Raw genomic sequence first — 21,649 nt, 5'->3', positions numbered from 1 at the left:
GTGAAGGATGCCATTAAATATGGCAGAGATGTGATAACATTAAAGGAAGTTCTTGGTGCTTTAAAGTCCAAGGACTTTGAGTTACAGCTGGAAAGAGAAGCTAAGAAAGAAGAAGTATACTTGGCAAGAGGAAGGACCTCAAAGAGGAGCTTTTCCAAGAATCATCATCACTCTCATTCCAGATCAAGATCTCGGGCAAAAGGAGACAGAAAGTGTTATTTCTGTGGAAGACCAGGACACATTCAGAGATTCTGTGTCAAGTATAAAGAACAGCAAGCAAGCTTCAAGTCCCAACATAATCCAAAGAGTAATCAAAGGCATAAACCTGATCAAAAGACAAAGAGTGATACAGCTGCAGTAGCCGAAGAAGACACTGATGAGTGGTCAACAGATGGAGATGCTCTCACTATCTCAGAAACCACACAAACCTGGGAGTGGATTCTCGATTCTGGTTGCACATATCATATGTGCCCAACTCAAGAATCATTTTTTGATTATAAACAAATTGACGGTGGTAAAGTTCTAATGGGAAACGATTTTTCTTGTAGGGTCATTGGAATTGGAAGAATAGCTATTAAACAGTTCAATGGGGAAGTAAAAATTCTGTCAGATGTGAGGCATATTCCAGACTTGAGAAGAAACTTAATTTCCCTTGGAACCTTGGAAGATGAAGGATATTCATACAAATCTATGAATGGAAATTTGAGGATTACTAAAGGATCTCTACTAGTAATGAAAGGCAAGAAAATAAATGGTTTATATATTTTGGATGGAGAAACAGTCCCTACTGCTGAAGCTGGAATTGTGAAAGGTCAAGAAAATGAGATGATGCTACGGCACCAAAGACTCAGGCACATAACTGAGCAAGGCCTTAGAGAATTGCACATTCAAGGAATAATTACCAAACTAAAGACATGTGCTCTTCCCTTTTGTGAAGCATGTATACTTGGCAAGCAACATAAGATCAAGTTCACTCAAGCTCGACACACCACAAAGAGGATACTAGAATATGTCCATGCCGATCTATGGGGACCTTACAAGATTCCAACCAACACAGGTAAACAATATTTTCTTTCCATAGTTGATGATTATAGTAGATGTGTGTGGACTTTTTTATTACGAACTAAAGATGAATGTCTAGATCACTCTAGGACTTGGAAAACACAAATAGAAAATCAAACTGAATTGAAAATCAAAACTCTTAGAACTGACAATGGCCTAGAATTTGTTAATCATGAGTTTGATACTTTGTGTAAAGAAAGTGGCATAACTAGACATAGAACAATTGTCAATACCCCTGAACAAAATGGGGTAGCTGAACGTATGAATAGAACCTTGTTAAACAAAGTTCGATGCTTGTTACTTAGCTCAGGATTGGGAAAAATTTACTGGGGATAAGCCTTGGCAACCGCATGTTACCTAATAAATAGAAGCCCAAATAGGTCAATAAATTTGAAAACACCTTTTGAGATGTGGCATAATAGGCAACCTAACCTTAAACACTTGAAAGTATTTGGATGTACAGCTTATGTACACCAATCTATTGATAAACTAGAACCTAGATCAATCAAAGGAATTTTTCTAGGATATCAAATAGGTACAAAAGGTTATAGGATCTGCATAAACCAAAAGGGTAGACTCAAAATTATAGTGGCAAGAAATGTTGTTTTTAATGAGTTTGATTTCCCTTATTTGACAGCCAAGAAGGGTAGTTTGTCCTCTGATATTGCAGGCAACACAGGAACAAAAAGGGTTACCAAATCTGAGATTGAGCTAGACAAGCAAGAGGAAGCATTAGAAGAAGAACAAGACTCATCTATAGAAGCTGGAACTGAAACCACAGAAATACAAGATGAGCTGGTAGACTATCAACTAACAAGAGATAGGACCAGAAGGGAAATCCATCCTCCATTGCGCTATGCAGAAGCAGACTTGATTGCTTATGCTCTTTCTGTAGTACAGCAAACAGAAATCAATGAGCCAAGTAGTTTTGAAGAAGCTACCTCAGGAAAGGATAAAGACAGATGGTTACAAGCCATGCAAGAAGAAATGGAATCACTCACCAAGAATAGAACATGGGACCTTGTAACCAAACCAGTAAACCAGAAAGTAATAGATTGCAAATGGATTTTCAAGGTCAAAGAATGGATAAGAGGTGATGACTCAGTAAGATACAAGGCTAGGTTAGTAGCTAAGGGTTTCACTCAGGTGGAAGGGATAGACTACACAGAATTTTTTTCACCAGTTGTGAAGTATAAAACAATAAGATTAATGTTATCTCTAGCTGCACAACAAGACTTAGAGGTGGAGTAATTAGATGTGAAGACTGCATTTCTGAATGGGTTCATAGAGGAAGACATCTACATGAAACAGCCGCCAGGATTTAAGGAGGAACAAGACAATTCAGATCTGGTATGTAAACTGAAAAGATCATTATATGGTCTCAAACAATCCCCAAGACAATGGAACAAACGCTTCAACACCTATATGCAAGACATTGGGTTCACAAGATCTCTATTTGAACATTGCCTATACTACAAAGGTTTAGATTCTTCTACTGCAGTCTATTTACTATTATATGTAGATGATATGCTCATCTTAAGCAGGGACAAGGCAGTGATCAAAAGCATTAAGACAAAACTTAAAGAAGAGTTCAAAATGAAAGAATTGGGACCAGTTCAGAAGATTCTTGGCATAGAAGTTGTGAGGAACAGAAATGAAGGAAAGATGTACCTAAAACAGTCAAGTTACATACAGAAGGTAGTTAAAAGGTTCTATATGCAAGATGCTAAAAGCACTTCAGTGCCTTTAGGTAGCCAGTTCGAACTAACAAAGGAAAAATGTCCTTCGAATGAAGAAGAAATAAAAGAGATGAGTAAGGTTCCATATTCTGTTGCTCTGGGATGTGTAATGTATATCATGGTCAGTACAAGACCTGATATTGCACATGCCTTAAGTATTCTCAGCAGGTATATGTCGAATCCAGGCCAAGAGCTTTGGAAAGCTCTCAAATGGCTCATTAGGTACTTGAAAGGCACTTGGGATCATGGTCTGATTTACAAAAAGATGGAAGAAAAACTGGAACTAAAAGGATATGTGGATTCAGATTATGCAGCCAATAAAGATACAAGAAAGTCTACAAAATCATATATGTTTCTCACTAATCAGAATTGCATATGTTGGAAAGTTCAGCAACAATCAGTAGTGTCACTGTCTACTACTGAATCCGAATTCATGGCAACAACAGAGACTTTTAAGGAGGCAATCTGGTTGAAAGGAATTCTATAGGAGTTAAAAATCTTGAGAGGTGAAGTAACTATCTACTCGAACAGCCAGTCCTCTATTCACCTTTGCAAGAACCCAGTTTATCATGAGAAGAGTAAACACATAGACATCAGATTATTTTGGATAAGAGAGAAGATAGAGGAAGGGGTTATAGAACTAAATAAGGTAAAATCTGAAGAGAACCCTGCAGATATTGGCACCAAAGTATTGACAGTAAGTAAGTTTAGACACTGTCTAAACTTACTTAACCTTGGAAACTAAATTGACTTTTAAGAACACTATCTCTATCTCAGAAAGTACTTCAATTTCTAGTCAGCTATGATTTAAAGGAAGGTGGAATTTGTAGTATTTTATTATTCCTCTAAATCATAACTGTTTTAACTACTTTCAGTTAGAAGCCTTTCAGTTCTTTTTAGCTGGATACATATATATATATAGAAGGGCCTTCGGCTGTAAAAGAGAACTAGAAGAGAAAAAGAGTGATATTCAGAATCAAGAAGCAAGAGAGAGAGAGAGAGAAAGAGAGTGAGATCAAAGGGTTTTGTAGTTGAGCTAACACTACTGTTCGAAAGTGTTAGGCTCAAGGTGGGGTTGAGTGTTTGAGATAATTCTCCATTGAAGACTCTTAAGTTGAAGATCCATTTCTCAACTGTGTTGTACTCTTTGCTATAGATTCATTCAATAAAGGGATAGTGTTCAAACTGGATGTAGAGTCAAAGATCACATTGATCTTTGGTCTTGAACCAGTATAATTGTTCTGTGTTGGGTTACTTTCGTTACTGATATTTGTGTTTAGTTTATATGTCTGATTTGATTCTCTTCTAATTTTTACAACTCTGTTTTATGCACAATAGAATTTGTTTTATAAGTGCCATTGCTTTTCAGGGATAAGTTCTTAAACATTATAACAATCTGGTTCTTTGGTCTCAAGTAATCACTGTAAAAAAATTACAATATTTAGCCTAATATAAGCTTACAAGTACTACATTGTCTTTTTGGTAATTGTATGCAAATGATGCAAATAATTGTCCAAAAAAATATCTACAAGCCTATTGTGGTATTACTAAATTGGCACATACTGACTTGATGATATTGTGATGCAGTTCTTGAACCAGATTGTAGGCGATTAGCTTGCTTAAAAGCCGATGGATGTAGAAGACTTGAAGTGAGCTTAAAACAACAAGAAAAGGATTCTCCCCAACTATGTGGAATCAATATTGCATGCATCCTTGCATTCTTATTTCATGCAACACAAAAAAAAAGTAATAAGTAAAGATTGCAATAAGGGGGTAAAGAAATCACATTAAAAAATAATAGTTGTCACAAAGCAAAATTTGCTAGATGACTTTCAAAAGTAGAGAAGCAAAAATCTAGAGGTAGCATCTCATTCATCCAGTACAATATCATATAATTAAATACCAGCAAAAAAGCAAACAAAGTTAAAAAAATACAAGTCAAACTTAGGCAAAGACGGCCAAAAGGATGAAACAAAAGGAAAAGCAATACATTCTTCACTAAAAATAAACACAGGGGAAAACACAGAGCTAATCAAAATAAATTTCTATAAACATAAATGTATAGATTAACAAACCATATACGTATACACTCTCTAATAATATTTGTCATTAGAAAATACTCTTGATTTTTTTTCATTTCTTTCAAACACAAATGACAGCCACAATATAAATATATTTCTCTTTTCACCTCAATACAAGCCATTATATAAGCTTATATTAATTTTCCTCATGTTAGATTAATTCTTTCACCAGACAAGCTGAAAATTGAAAAAAAATTAGAGATTTATCAACTTCCCCTTAAAATAACTCATACATCAAATCTATATTGCAACATATATATGTAATTCTCATCTAGAAGTTACAACACATTAATGACTTGTGAAATGACAACATATTTTAATATTCAAAATTTACTAAAATTTGAATGATTATAATCCAAAAAAAATGTTAGAACTATTAATTCTAACGAAACAGAGTAAAATATTTATGGAAAGAAGAAGTATTATTGTTGACCAAGTAATTTGTACAAGAGAGTATTTATACAAGAGATCAATTGAGAAAGTAGTTTAACTACTTTTAACAACCATAACAGAAAACTAAAGAGCCACTAAGAAGAGTAAACACACTCTAACATAATAGGCAACTAAGATGTCTTACCAAGAACCTTGAAGAGTCCAAAAAAAACATGTTGAATTATGCCTACTATATATTGCTCCATTATTTAGTTCCATTTAGTTGGGTCTTAAATTGAGGCAATCCCTATAAATCAAATATCAGCAATCTATGCAGTAATGTCACAGAAAATTAGAGAGGAACATTATTATCTATTTAATTAAGTGTATTTGATAGTGGTAATATGATTAACCTTATTTACAATACTCCAGTTTGGTTTCAACCATTTAAGTATCAAATGTAAGAGTAAAAGAAATCTAATATGTAAAATTATCAACCAACACTACAGGACCAAAAATTAAGCATAACTAACAAATTAATAAATTGCAATTTAAACTCTAATAAAAAAGTTATGTTTACATATCCTCAAAACCAAATTCGACCAAGCTTCCAGTCACTACCTCCAATGCCACCATTGAAGGGTATATTACTCCAGGAGGCCTATGAAATATGCAATTCATTTTGGATATGCACAAAAAAAATAAATCAAACTGAACTAAAGAAATTACAATGAAACTTGGAGAAATGATCAAAATAATAGCACGGTCTTATATATATATTCATAAGACACACAGGTCTCTCGGATCTAACAATCAAAATTTCTGCTATCTCTTGATGAGCAAATCCTTATATTTTTCTCTTACTTCTCATTCAGCTTTTGGACGTCCTTCTTCCACTTCTCAAGGACCTCTCTAAGCAGAAAGATGTCAGACCTGCGCTCTATGAGAGATTCCACATGCCTGAATGGTTTCAAAAGCAAGGAATTCCTTCACCTGGTTGGACATCAGCAGATGGGTAGTAAGAACGAAAGTTTCCATTCTTTTCTGCAATCCTCAACAGTTATTCTGTTAGAAGCGGCATCTCTCCATTGGACTCAAGTTTTGTACAGCGTAAATTTGTTCGCTGGAGAGGCTAGTTAAGGCTCATCCTTTCAAAAGGCTCAAGCCTGCCGCATCTTGTGATTATATATAGGCACACCATTTATCTATGTACATTTGTTAAGAACTCTGATTCTTGTGAAACTTTGTCTATAGGCTTGCAATTCTCTTGGATGTGCTTGTACTTTGTTGAAACTTTGTACAATTGTTATCAGTAATTATTGGTAGTTTACACATTTGACGTCCCTTGTTCCGTGACAATTATTTTCGTGTAAAATGTTCTCAAGTACGTTAAAAACTTTAATTCTGTTAGGTTCCATACCTCCGGCTTTGGGTGATCTAACCAATTTGGTGGAGTTGGACCTTAGTTCAAACGAATTTGATGGTCCACTCTCTCTGGAAATTAGAAAACTAAGAAACCTAGAGTCGTTAGTCCTTAGCCAAAATCAATTGATTGGTTGCATTCCATTAGAAATTGCAAATTTGAAGAACTTGACATTTCTGGATGTTAGTTCCAACAACCTCACCTCAGTTGTCCAATTATGCCAATTCTTACGGCTTTACAATCAATTGAAGTTCTTTGGCTAGGTTCTTCTCTCCCATTTCATCACACCTTTTTTACCCTTATTTTTCTTTGTGTTGTTCTGCTAGATTCAAATTTGAGAATTGCAAAAGTCCAATCTGTGGCAAAATTTTGGTTAGACGTGGCAGATCAAATATCAGTGGCTTGGGGACACCACAAGAGTAAAAAAAGGATCAAATATTATCATAACACAGAAACCACAACGAAGGAAAGCAATGAATAGAATCTCCAAACACCAATGTTACAAATCTTGACATGGAAATTAAAGGCATAACCGAAAAAAAAAAGGTTTAAAAAAGAAAGTTTACTACATGAATGTTCTAATTACTATTATAACTTAGTTAGATTCGAAAGCACCCAACTCATTGATCTGATTTGCTTGTTCTTTCTCGAACTTTTGGATCTTTCTCTTCAACAGAATGAGTATCATCTTGTTGCTGTTCAGCTTTGGTGAAATCTTGAGATTGGTGGTATGGCTGCCATTTTCCATCTTCTGATTCATCTGAACAAAAGTATTCAGTTTGAAATTCTTTAAAAACTTCTTGAATTTTCTGAAGGCAATGTTTCACACTTTGCTGCTATGTCCTCTGGTTTTGATTCCAAGTCCTCCATTGTTGATAAAAAGTTGAACAAAACAAAGACTTGAATGCTCTTGCTATTTTGATTTGACAAACATGTTTGGTCTGGAAAACTACCATTTTGACCGCCCAGCATTGCCTTGTATGCTACTGAGAATAATTTAGAATGATTGATTAAGTTTCTAAGATCATGTAAAAAGATTAATGTTTATACTACTCACTATACTTGAGTCTTTAAAGTTTGAATTTAACCACCTTAAATTTTAATTCTATAGACAATTAATCCAATTATGAAACTAAAACAATGCTTTTATACAATCTCAGAACTGTTCGTTAGTTTTATAATAAGCCACAAAAACTTCTCAAGAGCTTGGCCTCGTCTTCCAACAAGGACGAAAACTTCTCCAGTAGAAAACTCACCACACTCTCTGCCATGACTAGTTTCGATCTCCTTCATCTGCTTTGTGATCTCTCTGTATTCTTTTTTTTTTTTTTTTTTTTTTTGAGATAACCTCTGGATTTCTATAGGTAGAATGAAAGGAAGACTTTGAGTCAATCATATCTTATCATCTTTTAATATCTTCTTTGAAGCAGCCTCACTATTCTGTAACAAATTATAAGAATAAAGCTGTTGGAGGTTTCTTAGGCGTTCAATTCCTGATGGTATTTCCTTCAGTAATTTGCAATTGTCCAACCACAAAAAATAGAGATGAAACAATGTTTTGTCTTCCACTGTCACCCTTCTTAAGTTTTCCGCTGTTACAATATAGAGTTCTTTGAGCATTGTGAAACCCCCAGCTTTAAAACATAGTGACTGCCCATCATAAGTGTTAAGGCAAGAAAGAAGTACACCACAGAAACCAAGCCTTCAAGATTCACAACTAAAATGCAAGTATCAAATAACAAGAAATCGCAAACAAATTAGTAAAACAGAACTGAAAAAAAACAGTCTTTTACGTGGTTCGAATTAGAGCCAAGACAACTCCAACCTACATCCACGGGCAGTCACTTTTATAAACTCCAACTTTCTTTGAGTACAGATCTCACTGCTCTCTCTCAAGTACAGAATCTCTCAAATTACAAGTATTATCTCAGTGTTTCTCGTATTCTAAATAATATACAACCGACTATTACAAGACTAACTGTCAAAACAGAATTATAAAAAATTAGAAGGCTGTTATAAAAGAATGTTGACTGAGCCAAATAACTAACAAATCTCCACCTTGGATCAGTAACAATTCCAGAATTAGTGACTGCACTTCTAGCCCCCTAAAGGGCTTAATCTAATCTCCTTTTAGCTGAATCAGATCCAAGCAGTGGAAAAACTTACTGCTTGAAAAATATACAAAATGTGTGTCATGTTGACCATAACTCAAAATGTTTAAAATTGCATAAATGAGTTGTTAAAATGTTTAAATAAATGGAATGAATCCACAAATGGCTTTTGTACTATATCAATGAGTTTATTAAAATGTTTAAATAATATTAATGTGTTATGGTAAATTGTTATCATAACACAGAAACCACAAAGAAGAAAAACAATGAACAGAATCTCCTAGAGCCAACGTTACAAATCATCATGACATGGAAATTAAAGCATAACAAAACTAAACAAAAGAAAGAGTTTATTCTATCAAATGTCCTAACATTACCACTCCAACTTATGTGACGCCCCACATCACTATGGCTGCTTTTTGGAATGACGACTGGCCCTACAAACCAAGACAAGTCTTTCCAGCGTGCTTTGTCCTCACTCGCACACTTCCTGGGAAAACTTCCCAGGAGGTCACCCATCCCTAGATTACTCCAGGTTAAGCACGCTTAACCATGGAGTTCTCAAGTGATGGGCTACCGAAAAGAAGATGCACCTTCCTGATATAGGTAGTACCCATCAATCCATTTAAGCCATCTTCAACTGTGTAGTCCCATACCTACACAGTCTTAGAATCATTACACTTGACCTTCCCCAGGCGGTGTGGGATTGCACAGCTTACCCGGTCTTTCCCCTTACGATTCACGGGATTCTGACTGTCACAATCACCCCCCCTTACGGGCCCGACGTCCCCGTCGGCCACACTTCCGGCTGGGTCAAGGCTCTGATACCATTATGTGACGCCCCACATCACTATGGCTGCTTTCTGGAATGACGACTGGCCCTACAAACCAAGACAAGTCTTTCCAGCGTGCTTTGATACCAAATGTAACGACCCGACTTTTCTTAACTAGACCCACCGAACACACACAAAGTAACTGATGAGTTATAGCTAGCTTCCTTACTGAGCGTTATAGCTCATCAGTTACTTTGTGTGTGTAGGTAAGGGCAAAGCTTAAGGAGCAGTGCAATGAGCTGGAGGGGATTTTGTCTGAAGTATGCATACTGTGAAACAACCGACCTGCAGGGTTGTCAGGGTTCTCTTAAGTTTTCCGCTGAGTCCAGTAACAGTTTCATGTTTACTAGATTATCTAAAGAAAGCCATGTGGCTACAGACTATTTCTTAAGTTACGTTTAACTACATTTTGTTTTTAAAACTATGGGATCCCATCCAAATACTATTTTACTTCAAAGTACTCCCATGTAAAATTTTCTAAAGTTTACTCTAAAGTTTATTTAGTTTTTAACGTCCGATTTTTACCAAAGTTGACCGTAAGGGTCCAGTTGACCCTGGATAGTCATAGTCGTGTTCGGTGGGTCTAGTTAAGAAAAGTCGGGTCGTTACAACTTAATTGGATTCTAAAGCACTAACTCGTCGATCCGAATCGCTTGTTGCTCTTCAGCTTCGAAAAAATCTTGAGATTGGTAATGGCTGCCATTTCCATCTTCTGATTCTGAACAAAAGTATTTATTTTGTAATTCATCCGCTCGTTCACTGAAAATTTCTTGAATTATCTTGTTTTGTGTATGATGATAACAGAAAATAGAGACTGATCATCATTACCATTCACACTTGAAGGTGGTTAAGTTTGGTATTAAAGAGAATGGCAGAGAGAGTGAGATTATGATAACAAGTTTATAATGTAAGTGGAAGAGTGCAAGAAGAAGAAAGCAGAGAGAAAGAGAGAGGGAGAGTCGTTTGCAAATAAGATCTTAAAAGCTCGGAGTTTTATATATCAATGGTGGTAAGATAAGGTAGTCAAATTAAATTAGGTATTTCTGTTATGATAAGGCTATCCTGGTATGTTACTGATATCAGTTTAGAACTAACTTCATGTAACAAAGATAGATTAATGTGTATACTCTCACTACACTTTAAAGTTCCAATTTCATCTAATCCAATTATAATAACTAAATCAATGCTTTTGTAAAATCTCAGAACTCATTTCTCTCTAGCTAATCAATCCAAAAGGTCTGTTCTTGAAGCTGAGATCTCAGCTATGACTTTAATATGTGAGCATTCTATGCAATCCAAATCCAAAGACATTTTGCATAGCATCTCATTGTTAGTAAATTTGACTTAGCAATATCTAAATTAGATAGCACAAACAGAGAGCCATTTCTGAGAAAGCAGCAAACAAATATAAAGAAATATGAAAATTCTATGTTGTGTCAGGAGAATGTTATATGTTCTCAGAATCTAGAACAAATGGTAAGAAAGAAAAAGCAGAACAGAAAATAAAACAAAACAAAAAGCTCAGTAGTCTATATTGAACCAATTAGAATGAAACAACTAAAAAATCCATCTGGGTAGTGTCAAGTAACTTTAAAAACTAAACCAAAGCATAAAACTCAAGGAATAAAAAAGAGATATTTGGTCTATGGTTGCATTATATATTGTCACCAAAATATTTCAAAATGATTTAAAACATAATAACTAATTAACATATTTGAAACAGCTTTTGAAAAAAAAAAATTATTTATTTTAATAATGCGATAGCCATTTCATAAACTGCCATATTATTATCTCAATTGAAATGAATAAGTGATATCAAAAGATGCTGTAAAAAAAAATGCTAATTTTAATTATAGAGGAGAGGGGTAGCCAAAGCACACATATATGTATGTATGTATGTCGTTTTGCATCTACGAAGAAAGAACATGGAAAGATCCTGGAACTTCATCGGAAACGTGATAGCATTGAATTTAAAGCCAGTCAACCCGAAAGCTTCATTGGGGCCAAGTAGTCATTTAGTTTGCTATATTTCAATTTAGTTAGTCAGTAATGGTTGATGAAGATTGAGAAGTAGTATTGCCCGAGCCCTTCAATCACGTTGGAGTCACTGTAGAATTAATGTACATAGCCCCTACCGTGTCAAATTCTCTCTATTTATTAGCTTGCACACTTTTTTGTCAATTGATTATCCAATTAAAATCATCATCATTCAATGCAAAGTTAATTTTGAAAATGGAAAAATTGGCTTCAGTACTTTAAGCTTGTAATGAAATGAACTTTAGGCTCGCTGTTGATGTTGATTGCATGCCCCATGTCCAGTCAAGAATTTATTATGATGTTTATTAAAAAACTCATCATATCATATGAGATAAAGTAAAATATATAAATTAAAAGTCAATAAGAATGACAGTGTGGCCGTGTTTACCACGGGGTTGAATTATTCTTGTGTCAATGTCGCAAAGTAGTATATAATAACGTCTTCAAGTTCAAGCTGACCGTGGAAGCAGTCACTCACTCATCTCTGTAAACCATGAAATCCTCCACTTTAATACTCATTATTGTAGGACTAGTCTATGCAGCCAATGTCTTAGTTCAAGCTTCACCGTATCCCAGAGATCAACAAGAAGTGCTTTCATTGCTGCTAAGTGGGTGGTGCAGAAACGACTCTGTCGACAATGCAACCCAATATTGCACTTGGTCTGGTATCACTTGCGACCCCGCTGGACAGATTACTCAAATTACTCTTTCTGATCATTATTGTGAATATTGTGAATATTGTCCAATCTGGTTATTGGAGAATTTCAACTGGTCTTGCTTTCCAAACTTAGTCCATCTGAATCTTTCCTGTGCCAGGCTTTATGGAGTTATTCCATCTCACATAGGTACTCTTCCAAAGCTCACCCACCTTCACCTTTCCAAAAATTATCTAACAGGCCAATTACCTCTTTCAATTGCCAACCTCTCCAGTTTGATGGTGTTTGATCTTTCTTATAATGACCTATCTGGTTCTATTCCAAGAGAATTGGGTAGTTTAAAGAATCTTATTGCATTAAATTTGAGCCATAACCATTTTAGCGATCCAATTCCTTCAACTGTTGCTCTTTTTTCCAACCTCACTCATCTAAATATGTCATCTAATCAAATTAATGGGTCTATTCCAATTGATTTAGGAAAGCTGAAGAACATGGTTTCTCTTGACCTGTCTGACAACAGGCTCCAAGGACACCTCCCATCCAGTATATTCCACCTGAACAGATTGACTTCCCTATCATTTTCCTACAACAAAATCAATGGTTCCATACCTCCGGCTTTGGGTGATCTAACCAATTTGGTGGAGTTGGACCTTAGTTCAAACGAAATTGATGGCCCACTCCCTCTGGAAATTAGAAAACTAAGAAACCTAGAGTCGTTAGTCCTTAGCCAAAATCAATTGATTGGTTGCATTCCATTAGAAATTGCAAATTTGAAGAACTTAACATTTCTGGATGTTAGTTTCAACAAACTCAGTTGTCCAATTATGCTAATTCTTACGGCTTTACAATCAATTGAAGTTCTTTGGCTAGGTTCAAATAGAATATATGGTTCCATGGATTCAAATATTGTAAAGCTCAGAAAGCTGAATTTCTTGAACTTGTCATATAACTGGATATCAGGGATCATACCTTCTGAATTTGCCCGCATGACAAAATTAAAGTATTTGGATCTTTCTTACAACTCTTTAGAGTGTCCAACCGGCGGCAAAGAGCTTGACATCGTTCATTTCTACGATCCCCTTCATTGCCCCGAGTCTACCCCTCAAGTTGCGATCATTATTTGCGTCGTCTTGGCCTTCTATGCCTTTTCTTTGATCAATTTATTCCTGTTGGCCGATAAGTGTCTTTTCAAAACTAGACAAGTCCAAGCTACTAAACGAGCTTCAAAAAATGGTGATATATTGTCGGTATGGAATTATGATGGGAAAATTGCATTTGAAGATATCCTAAAAGCAACGGAAGATTTTGACATTCGATATTGCATTGGAACAGGTGGTTACGGTAGTGTATACAGAGCACAACTACCTAGTGGCCAAGTAGTTGCCTTGAAGAAGCTTCACAGTTCAGAGGCAGAAGAAGTATCATTCAGAAAGAGTTTTGAGAATGAGGTAGAAACGTTGACTAAAATTCGTCACAAAAATATCATAAGACTCTATGGATTCTGTTTGAACAAAAGAAGCATGTTTTTGATTTACGAGTATATGGAAAGAGGAAGCTTGTTTTGTGTTCTAAGCGATGATTTAGAAGCTGTGGAATTAGATTGGAGTAAGAGAATTAACGTCATCAAGGGCATAGCTTATGCATTGTCTTACATGCATCATGATTGCACTCCTCCAATGGTTCATCGTGATGTAAAGAGCACCAACATCTTATTGAACTCAGAATTTGAGGCTTTTGTGTCTGATTATGGAACCGCTAGATTACTTGATCCCGATACTTCCAATCGAACCATGATTGCTGGTACATACGGCTATATTGCTCCAGGTAACTTTTTTTACATTCCATTCCCTTGCCAAATTAATATTCTTTACACTTACATGTATTGAAGTGAAATTAAATCATTGATTTGGAAAGAAATTCGAATCTTTAACTCAAGGATACTTCATCTTGTTGTGATTGACATGTAGAATTTGCCTACACCATGGCCATAACGGAAAAATGTGACGTTTATAGCTTTGGTGTAGTGGTACTCGAAACGTTAATGGGTAAGCACCCTGGAGAATTTTTGTCGTCATTGTCATCTTCATCATCGTCAATTCAAAATATGTTGCTGACTGAAATAATAGACCATCGCCCATCACCGCCAAGAAATCGGATTGTTGAAAGTGATATTGTTCTTATTACTACGCTGGGATTTGCCTGCCTAAATGCCAAACCAATGTATCGACCAACAATGAAGCTAGTTTCTCAACAACTTCTTGCTCGCAAACGATTGTTAGCCAAGCGTTTTAGTGATATTTCACTTGGACAGCTAATGTTCCCAGCTGAAATTTTACTAGAAATTGAAAATAAGATTAGTTGAATTCATTAAAGGGTAGGTAACTATTTGGTACTATGTGTTTTTGCAAAATATCATTTTGGTACCATGTATTTTTAATAATGCTCATATGGTACCATGTATTTTAAATCGTACATATTTGGTACCTTAAACTCAAATTTAATTAATAAAATTTTACTAATTTAATCAAACTGCTGTCAATTATGTAAGTTCTAAATTTAAATTTAATTACTTAATTACATATAACTCATGACAGTTTGATCATATTAACAAAATTTTATCTATCAAATCTAAGTCTAGGGTATCAAATATGTATAGTTTTAAAATACAAGGTACCATATGATCATTATTGAAAATAGAGGGTACAAAAATGATACTTTGCAATAACATAGGGTACCAAATGAGTAAAGATGTTTTAAATTCAAAGATGTTTCTTGCAACTTATCACCATGCTCTACTTTGGAATTTATAATATCATCTCCACTTTTTCAATTTTTATGAATTTCAAAATAAGTAAACAAAAATTTCTTTTCCGTTTAGATTCGGCATATTTATGCATACTTAAATATTTAAATATTTTTATTATATATTTTAATTTTATATTAAAAAATATTACTTTTCCCGGCATAGCTTTGAGTCGGTAAAAGATACTTTTGTCCGCGCCGTTCGTTTTACACCGACAAAAGTCCTATTAACGACCGACTTTCACAGTTAGCCTTTGTCCATTCAAAAACACCTCGGCAAAGTCCAGAGGACCTTTTTCCGGCATAAATCTAATTTTTTCTGGCGCAAAAACGCATCGGCAAAAGCAATCTTTTTTGTAGTGAAAGGATCTCAATTCTTATTTAAAGAGTGAGCTTATACGCTGCCTGCAACCCAAGAGAACTTGAGCTTTGCAAGTTCTTATATTCCTAATACAGGTAACTCGTGGACTAGGGTTGTAGAGTCCAAGAACTTTACTTAGCTAAGATAGATAGTAGTATTATAGTATGTATAGCATTATCTTTGTTACTATGGATTTTTGGTTCAGACCGGGAATTATTTGGACACTCATAATAGTACTTATAGATTTTCTAAGTTTAACCTATAGTTTAAGAATATTAAGTATAACCTAAGGTTTGATTATGTGACTGATATTAAGGATCATATTTATTACATTATAAGGTTTAGACATCAACCAATAGGATTTTAAGCACATGTTATGAATGGTAATTAAGGATTAAGTATTTTGGAGGATTAAATTAAATAAGGGAAAAGTTTGAATGTTATAGGGTCAGTCAGCAGCTTTGAATACGTTGATGGCTTAGTAAAGGCTGTTTACTCCATTCAAACTTAGCTAAAAATGTGTAATTTCGTGTTTAAATATTCAGCGAGTGCCGATATATCGCAGCTATAGGGGGCGATATGTCGCAGCACGTAGATACGGAAAACACGAAACGATGCACGGTCGCCTCGGGCATACTGGCCCAGGCGATATATCGCCTACAGGGGGCGATATATCGCCTCCTTCAGCATATGTTCAATTGTTTTTGAATTCTTTCCTTTCAGCCATTCAAACTTCTTCATAAGTCCAGCATCTTTTGAACGAGTCTTCAGCCTCTGCTGAACGATTATTCAAATGATTTTCACCTAAAAAGCCATTATTTTTATTCAAGTAAAATCAAGATCTTTTCATCTCTAAACTCTATAAATAGGACCTAGTACCCAGCCATTAGTCACCATTTGCTCTAAGTTCAGAAGCTGCTAGTGTTAAGTGAGTGTGAGAGTGTAAACACCTGGTTTGGGGAAAAACTATAAGCTTAAACATCATAAGCTTATCAAACACTTTGGGAAGTGAGTTCTATAGTATTTCGGTGGAGGTTAGATTGATCTTGCAAATCTTGAGGTAACCAAAACTCTAGTTCCTTTCTGTATTATGTTTCCTTTCTCTTAGTCTTCTACTCAATTTCCTAACCTCATTCTTATTTTGGTTAGGGAATCCAAGTTCTTAAGCACTTAAGTTGTGGTAAGCATATTTTCTTTTAATGGTTTAGTCTTCCTATTCTCTTTCATTTCATCTCTTTCCTTCTTTCAACTCACTCTTGTTCATTATGGTTTTAGGAGTGTTCCAAAAGTCCCAACTCAGTCCATTATATCCCGGTAACTTTGGTAAGGAAAATAGGCTAGAATCTATATGTTTATGTTTATGTTATCTTATGTGTTATGTTATGATATGTTATGAATGTGTTATGAATTTGTTATGCATGTGTTTGTTGTAGGCTTGGGCTTATGCCCTATTTGACTAACAAGACCCCAAAAAGATTGTGGGCATATGCCTATTTAGCTGGTAGGACCCCACTAATCTCATGGGCATAAGCTTGTTTAGTCTATGGGACCCCAAGTAATAATGGCCATTATAATAAGTGAATTATGTGTTATGATATGTCTTTACGTTATTATGAAATTATGTTTATGTTTATGACTATGTGTTAGATTTTTCCTTGCTGGGCATTAGGCTCATTCCTTTCTGTTTATGTGCAGGAAATAAGCTTTAGAGGTGGAAAGATTCGTGATGCTTAGAGGATGTGTATCGATGGTGAATGGAGTCAAGGGGCCGAGCGTTATTCGATTCGAGGATGTAGTCTTGTTTATGTTTTTATGGTTTTAAATGTATTTTCCGCATTTTCTATGTAACTCTTTTTAGTTTTTAAGTTATTTTTGTTTTAAAGACAATGGGTACCCATATCCTACTTATTTTATGAAAGTAAACTTTGTTTCTACAAGTTTCTGATAAATTATGGTATTTTCGCAAAAATGTAAGTTTTATGTATAGTTTCGTTAATGGTCCAAAAAGTCTAGAGTAGTGGGTCATTACAAGGGTTTATTCACAACCTGAACAACGTAAAAATTCGTGTTCAATCTTTTTCTTTAAGTTTTAGTTTAATTAATTGTTAGCAAAAAAGTTAGTCAACAATATATGATGTTTTTGCTGGTATTGACCCAGATTTGGATGCTCAAGTAGAATTTGGAGCATTCCAAAAACTTGGAGATCCAACTACAAGAAGACAAGTTGTAATGCCCCAAATTTCCTAATAAGGTTTAGGACTTTGATTAGGAGGCCGGGAGGGCCATAATTGATTTATCATGGTATTTAATGATCATATGCGTGTTAATGTGAATTATATTATTATATGATGATAAATGCATGCATATGGGTGTATTTATAATGATAAGGGCATTTTGGTAATTTGGCCTGTTGAGGGCATATTTGTTAATTGGGTGCATATTGTAATTTGTGAATAAGATTTTATAATTATGGAGATATATTCGAGCTATTCGACATGAGACGGTCATATATATGGATTAGCGGTTTTGTCATAACGGGGTCAATTTCGGGGTAATAGAAATGTTTATTTGGTGATAGAATAGGAGTATTTGAGATCAGGATGGAATTCTGGAAGTTTTGACAATAGTATCCCCGGGGGTGTTTTCAGGACCCCGAGCACTAGGTTTTATTTGAGGTTACTTAAGCTTAAAATAGCTTCCTAGATAAGAACGTACGTTAGAAAACCTCTCGTTCTCTCTCTCGACAATCTGTTATACCGTTTGAGTATTTTTGAGGAAATCTTGAGTTCTAGGAGTCGGAATCAAGCGAGAATCGAGGCATAGCGATCCTAGGAAATATTAGAAGCTTCTTGTAGAGTCCAAGAACTTTACTTAGCTAATTGTTTAGTAGTATTATAGTATGTTTAGTGTTATCATTGTTACTTTGGATTTTTGGTTCAGACCGGGAGTTATTTGGACACTCATAGTAGTACTTATAGATTTTCTAAGTTTAACCTATAGTTTAAGAATATTAAGTATAACCTAAGGTTTGATTAATGTGTCTGATATTAAGGATTATATTATTATATTATAAGGTTTAGACATCAACCAATAGGATTTTAAGCACATGTTTTGAATGGTAATTAAGGATTAAGTATTTTTGAGGATTAAATTAAATAAGGGTAAAGGTTTGAATGTATAGGGTCAGTCAGCAGCTTTGAGCACGTTGAGGGCTTAGTCAAGGCTGTTTACTCCATTCAAACTCAGCTAAAAATGTGTAAATTCGTGTTTAAATATTCAGCGTATGCCGATATATCGCAGCTATAGGGGGCGATATGTCGCAGCACGTAGATACGGAAAACACGAATCGATGCACGGTCGCCTCGGGAACAAAGGTCCAGGCGATATATCGCCTATAGGGGGCGATATATCGCCTCCACCAGCATGAATTCAAATACATTTGAATTCTTTTCCCTTCAGCCATTCAAACTCCTTCAACAGTCCAGCATCTTCTGAACGAGTCTTCAGCCTCTGCTGAACGATTATTCAAATGATTTTCACTTAAAAAGCCATTATTTTTATTCAAGTAAAATCAAGATATTTTCATTCCCAAACTCTATAAATAGGACCTAGTACCCAGCCATTATTCACCATTTGCTCTAAGTTCAGAGGCTGCTAGTGTTAAGTGAGTGTGAGAGTGTAAACACTTGGTTTGGGGAAAAAAAAAACTATAAGCTTAAACATCATAAGCTTATTAAACACTTTGGGAAGTGAGTGCTATAGTATTTCGGTGGATGTTAGATTGATCTTGCAATCTTTGAGGTAAACCCAAAACTCTAGTTCTTTTCTGTATTTTTATGTTATTTCCTTTCTCAAAACCTTCTACTCAGTCCCCTAACCTTATTCTTATTTTGGTTAGGGAATCCAAGCTTTTAAGCATATAAGTCGGTAAGTATGTTTTCTATGGTTTAGTCTTTCCATCTCTTTCATTTCATCTCCTTTCTTTAGACTTACTCTTTCTTATGATTTTAGGAGTGTTCCAACAATCCCAACTCAGTCCATAATCTCGGTAACTTTGGTAAGGAAAATAGGCTAGAATCAACATGTTATGTGATTATGTTATCTATATGTTTTATGTTATTAAAAGTGTTATGATATATGTGTATGTTTTTAGGCTTGGGCATATGACCCATATGACTAACAAGACCCCAAATGGGTTATGGGCATATGACCTACTTAGCTAGTAGGACCCCACTAATCCCATGGGCATATGCTTGTTTAGTCTATGGGACCCCAAGTAATAATGGCCATTATAATAAGTGTATGTTATATGTATTATGTTAAGTCTTTATGTTTTCTTATGAAATTATGTATGTGACTTTGTGTTAGATTTTCCTTACTGGGCATTAGGCTCACTCCTTTCTGTTTATGTGCAGGAAAATAAGTTTATAGGCGGAAAGATTCGTGACGCTTGGAGAATGTGTATCGATGATGAATGGAGTCAAGGGGCCGAGCGTTTTTCGATTCGAGGATATAGTCTTCCTTTTATGTTTTTATGGTTTTTATGTGTATTTTCCGCATTATTATGTAATGTCTTTTATTTTAAATTATGTTTTGTTTTAAAAACAATGGGATCCCAAAATCCTTCTTAGTATTCTGTTTATTTGTAAATAACTCTTATTTTCAAGTTACTCAATAAATTATGGTATTTTCGTAAAAATGTAAGTTTTATGTATAGTTTCGATAATGGTCCAATTAGTCTAGATTAGTGGGTCATTACAGTTGGTATCAGAGAAAACGGTTCCTTTGCATGAAGTTCTCCTCGATACACATGCTCAAAGCTCCGAATCGGACCGCCAAGTAAGTGTTTAAGTTACAAGTTACAAGTTACTTTGTCTATGTGTATAGCTAACAACTTTAGTGTTTATGTTTCAGTTAAGAATGAATGGAGCTTTAACCTACCAAGATATCCGAGCCATTAAGGCCTTAAAAAGAATAAGGGAGCCAAGAAACACCGTAGGAGCCTTAGAAAGGATTACACGAAGGTTGCTTTTGTTTCACCAAGCAATAGGTGGCCTTCAAGAGGCTAAACAAATAATGCTAAGATCAACAGAACAATATGTATTAGTGATTAGGTTGTTTAAAGATTTCCATCCTGTAATAGCAGCCTTAGAAGAAATATGGGAAGAAATGAATGATGAGGATGAATCACCATTAGCAATGAGATACTATTTCCTCTTAGTTAGGTTCACCGCAAAATTTGAATTTCAATTCACCAAGGAGCAAAAGAATAGGATTCTCACAAACCTTCCTAGAGGGCATTTTGATGCTCATGATAATGATGACTATGAGGCTATAGATGATGATATGTTAGATGACGGATCGGATGTAGAAGATCCCGATTTTTAGATTAGTAGTTTTTATTTGTTTTATTTACTTTTATGTTATGATTGTAATAAGTGAAATTGTTTTCCAAATGAATAAACATGCTATTTGAATATCATGTGTGAGTTTGAATTTTTTTTTCACAATCATAATAAATACTAAATAAAATGAATAATGACTGAGTTCGGTGAGGGTGGATACGAATCAATGAACCTGGTTTCCTTGTTGAGAGTTAGGGGGCCTTAGTAGTGGGAACGATTTTACTGATCCCAGCCCTCCCTCAATATGGTTAACTTTGGAACAAAGATAAGTTTCGAGCCTGAGAATTAAGTCATATAGGATTATTAGAAACACACTTAGAAAATAAAGATGACTTGTTTTTCTAAGTATAGAAACCCGCTCTAATAATAAATAAAGACCTATATAATTTTTCATAAGAAGTCATAATAAATAGGTCCGAGATATGTTTGTTTAGAATAAGTTTTTTCCTTAGAGCCTATTAGGAAAAGTTCTAACATGTTTCTTTCAACTGTTAGAACTCTGCTACGATGTCTCTCCGAAGATCTGCTCGCACCAACGGAAACGCCTCCAGCGATGTTCCAGCGACCAATGCGGTCCCTACCGTTCGCCGAAGGAGAGTGCGTGTTACTGCTCGCCGCAACGCGCCGGCACAGCCAGCTGACAACACTGCAGAGATTGCCAGACTGCGACAACAAGTCGAGGAACTTCTGCAGCAACAACGCCAACAGACTCAATCTCAGCCTCAGCCTCCGCCACAGCCGCAGCCACAGCCAATGGCCCCAGCACC

General features: G+C 35.3%; 1 protein-coding gene across 1 annotated transcript; it reads left to right on the top strand.

Moving 5' to 3' along the window:
• The first annotated feature begins 12,111 nt into the window (after positions 1–12,111).
• On the top strand, positions 12,112–15,144 carry LOC133824396 (MDIS1-interacting receptor like kinase 2-like). The gene is made up of 2 exons (XM_062257274.1): positions 12,112–14,138; positions 14,282–15,144. Exons 1-2 carry the CDS (start codon positions 12,152–12,154, stop codon positions 14,674–14,676), a joined length of 2,382 nt encoding a protein of 793 aa, XP_062113258.1. The 5' UTR covers positions 12,112–12,151; the 3' UTR covers positions 14,677–15,144.
• Positions 15,145–21,649: the final 6,505 nt, after the last annotated feature.

This window comes from Humulus lupulus, chromosome 3 (assembly GCF_963169125.1).
Source record: "Humulus lupulus chromosome 3, drHumLupu1.1, whole genome shotgun sequence".
Classification (NCBI taxonomy): Eukaryota; Viridiplantae; Streptophyta; class Magnoliopsida; order Rosales; family Cannabaceae; genus Humulus; species Humulus lupulus.
The sequence above is the reverse complement of the archived record's forward strand: the minus strand, read 5'-3'. Positions and strand labels throughout refer to the sequence as shown.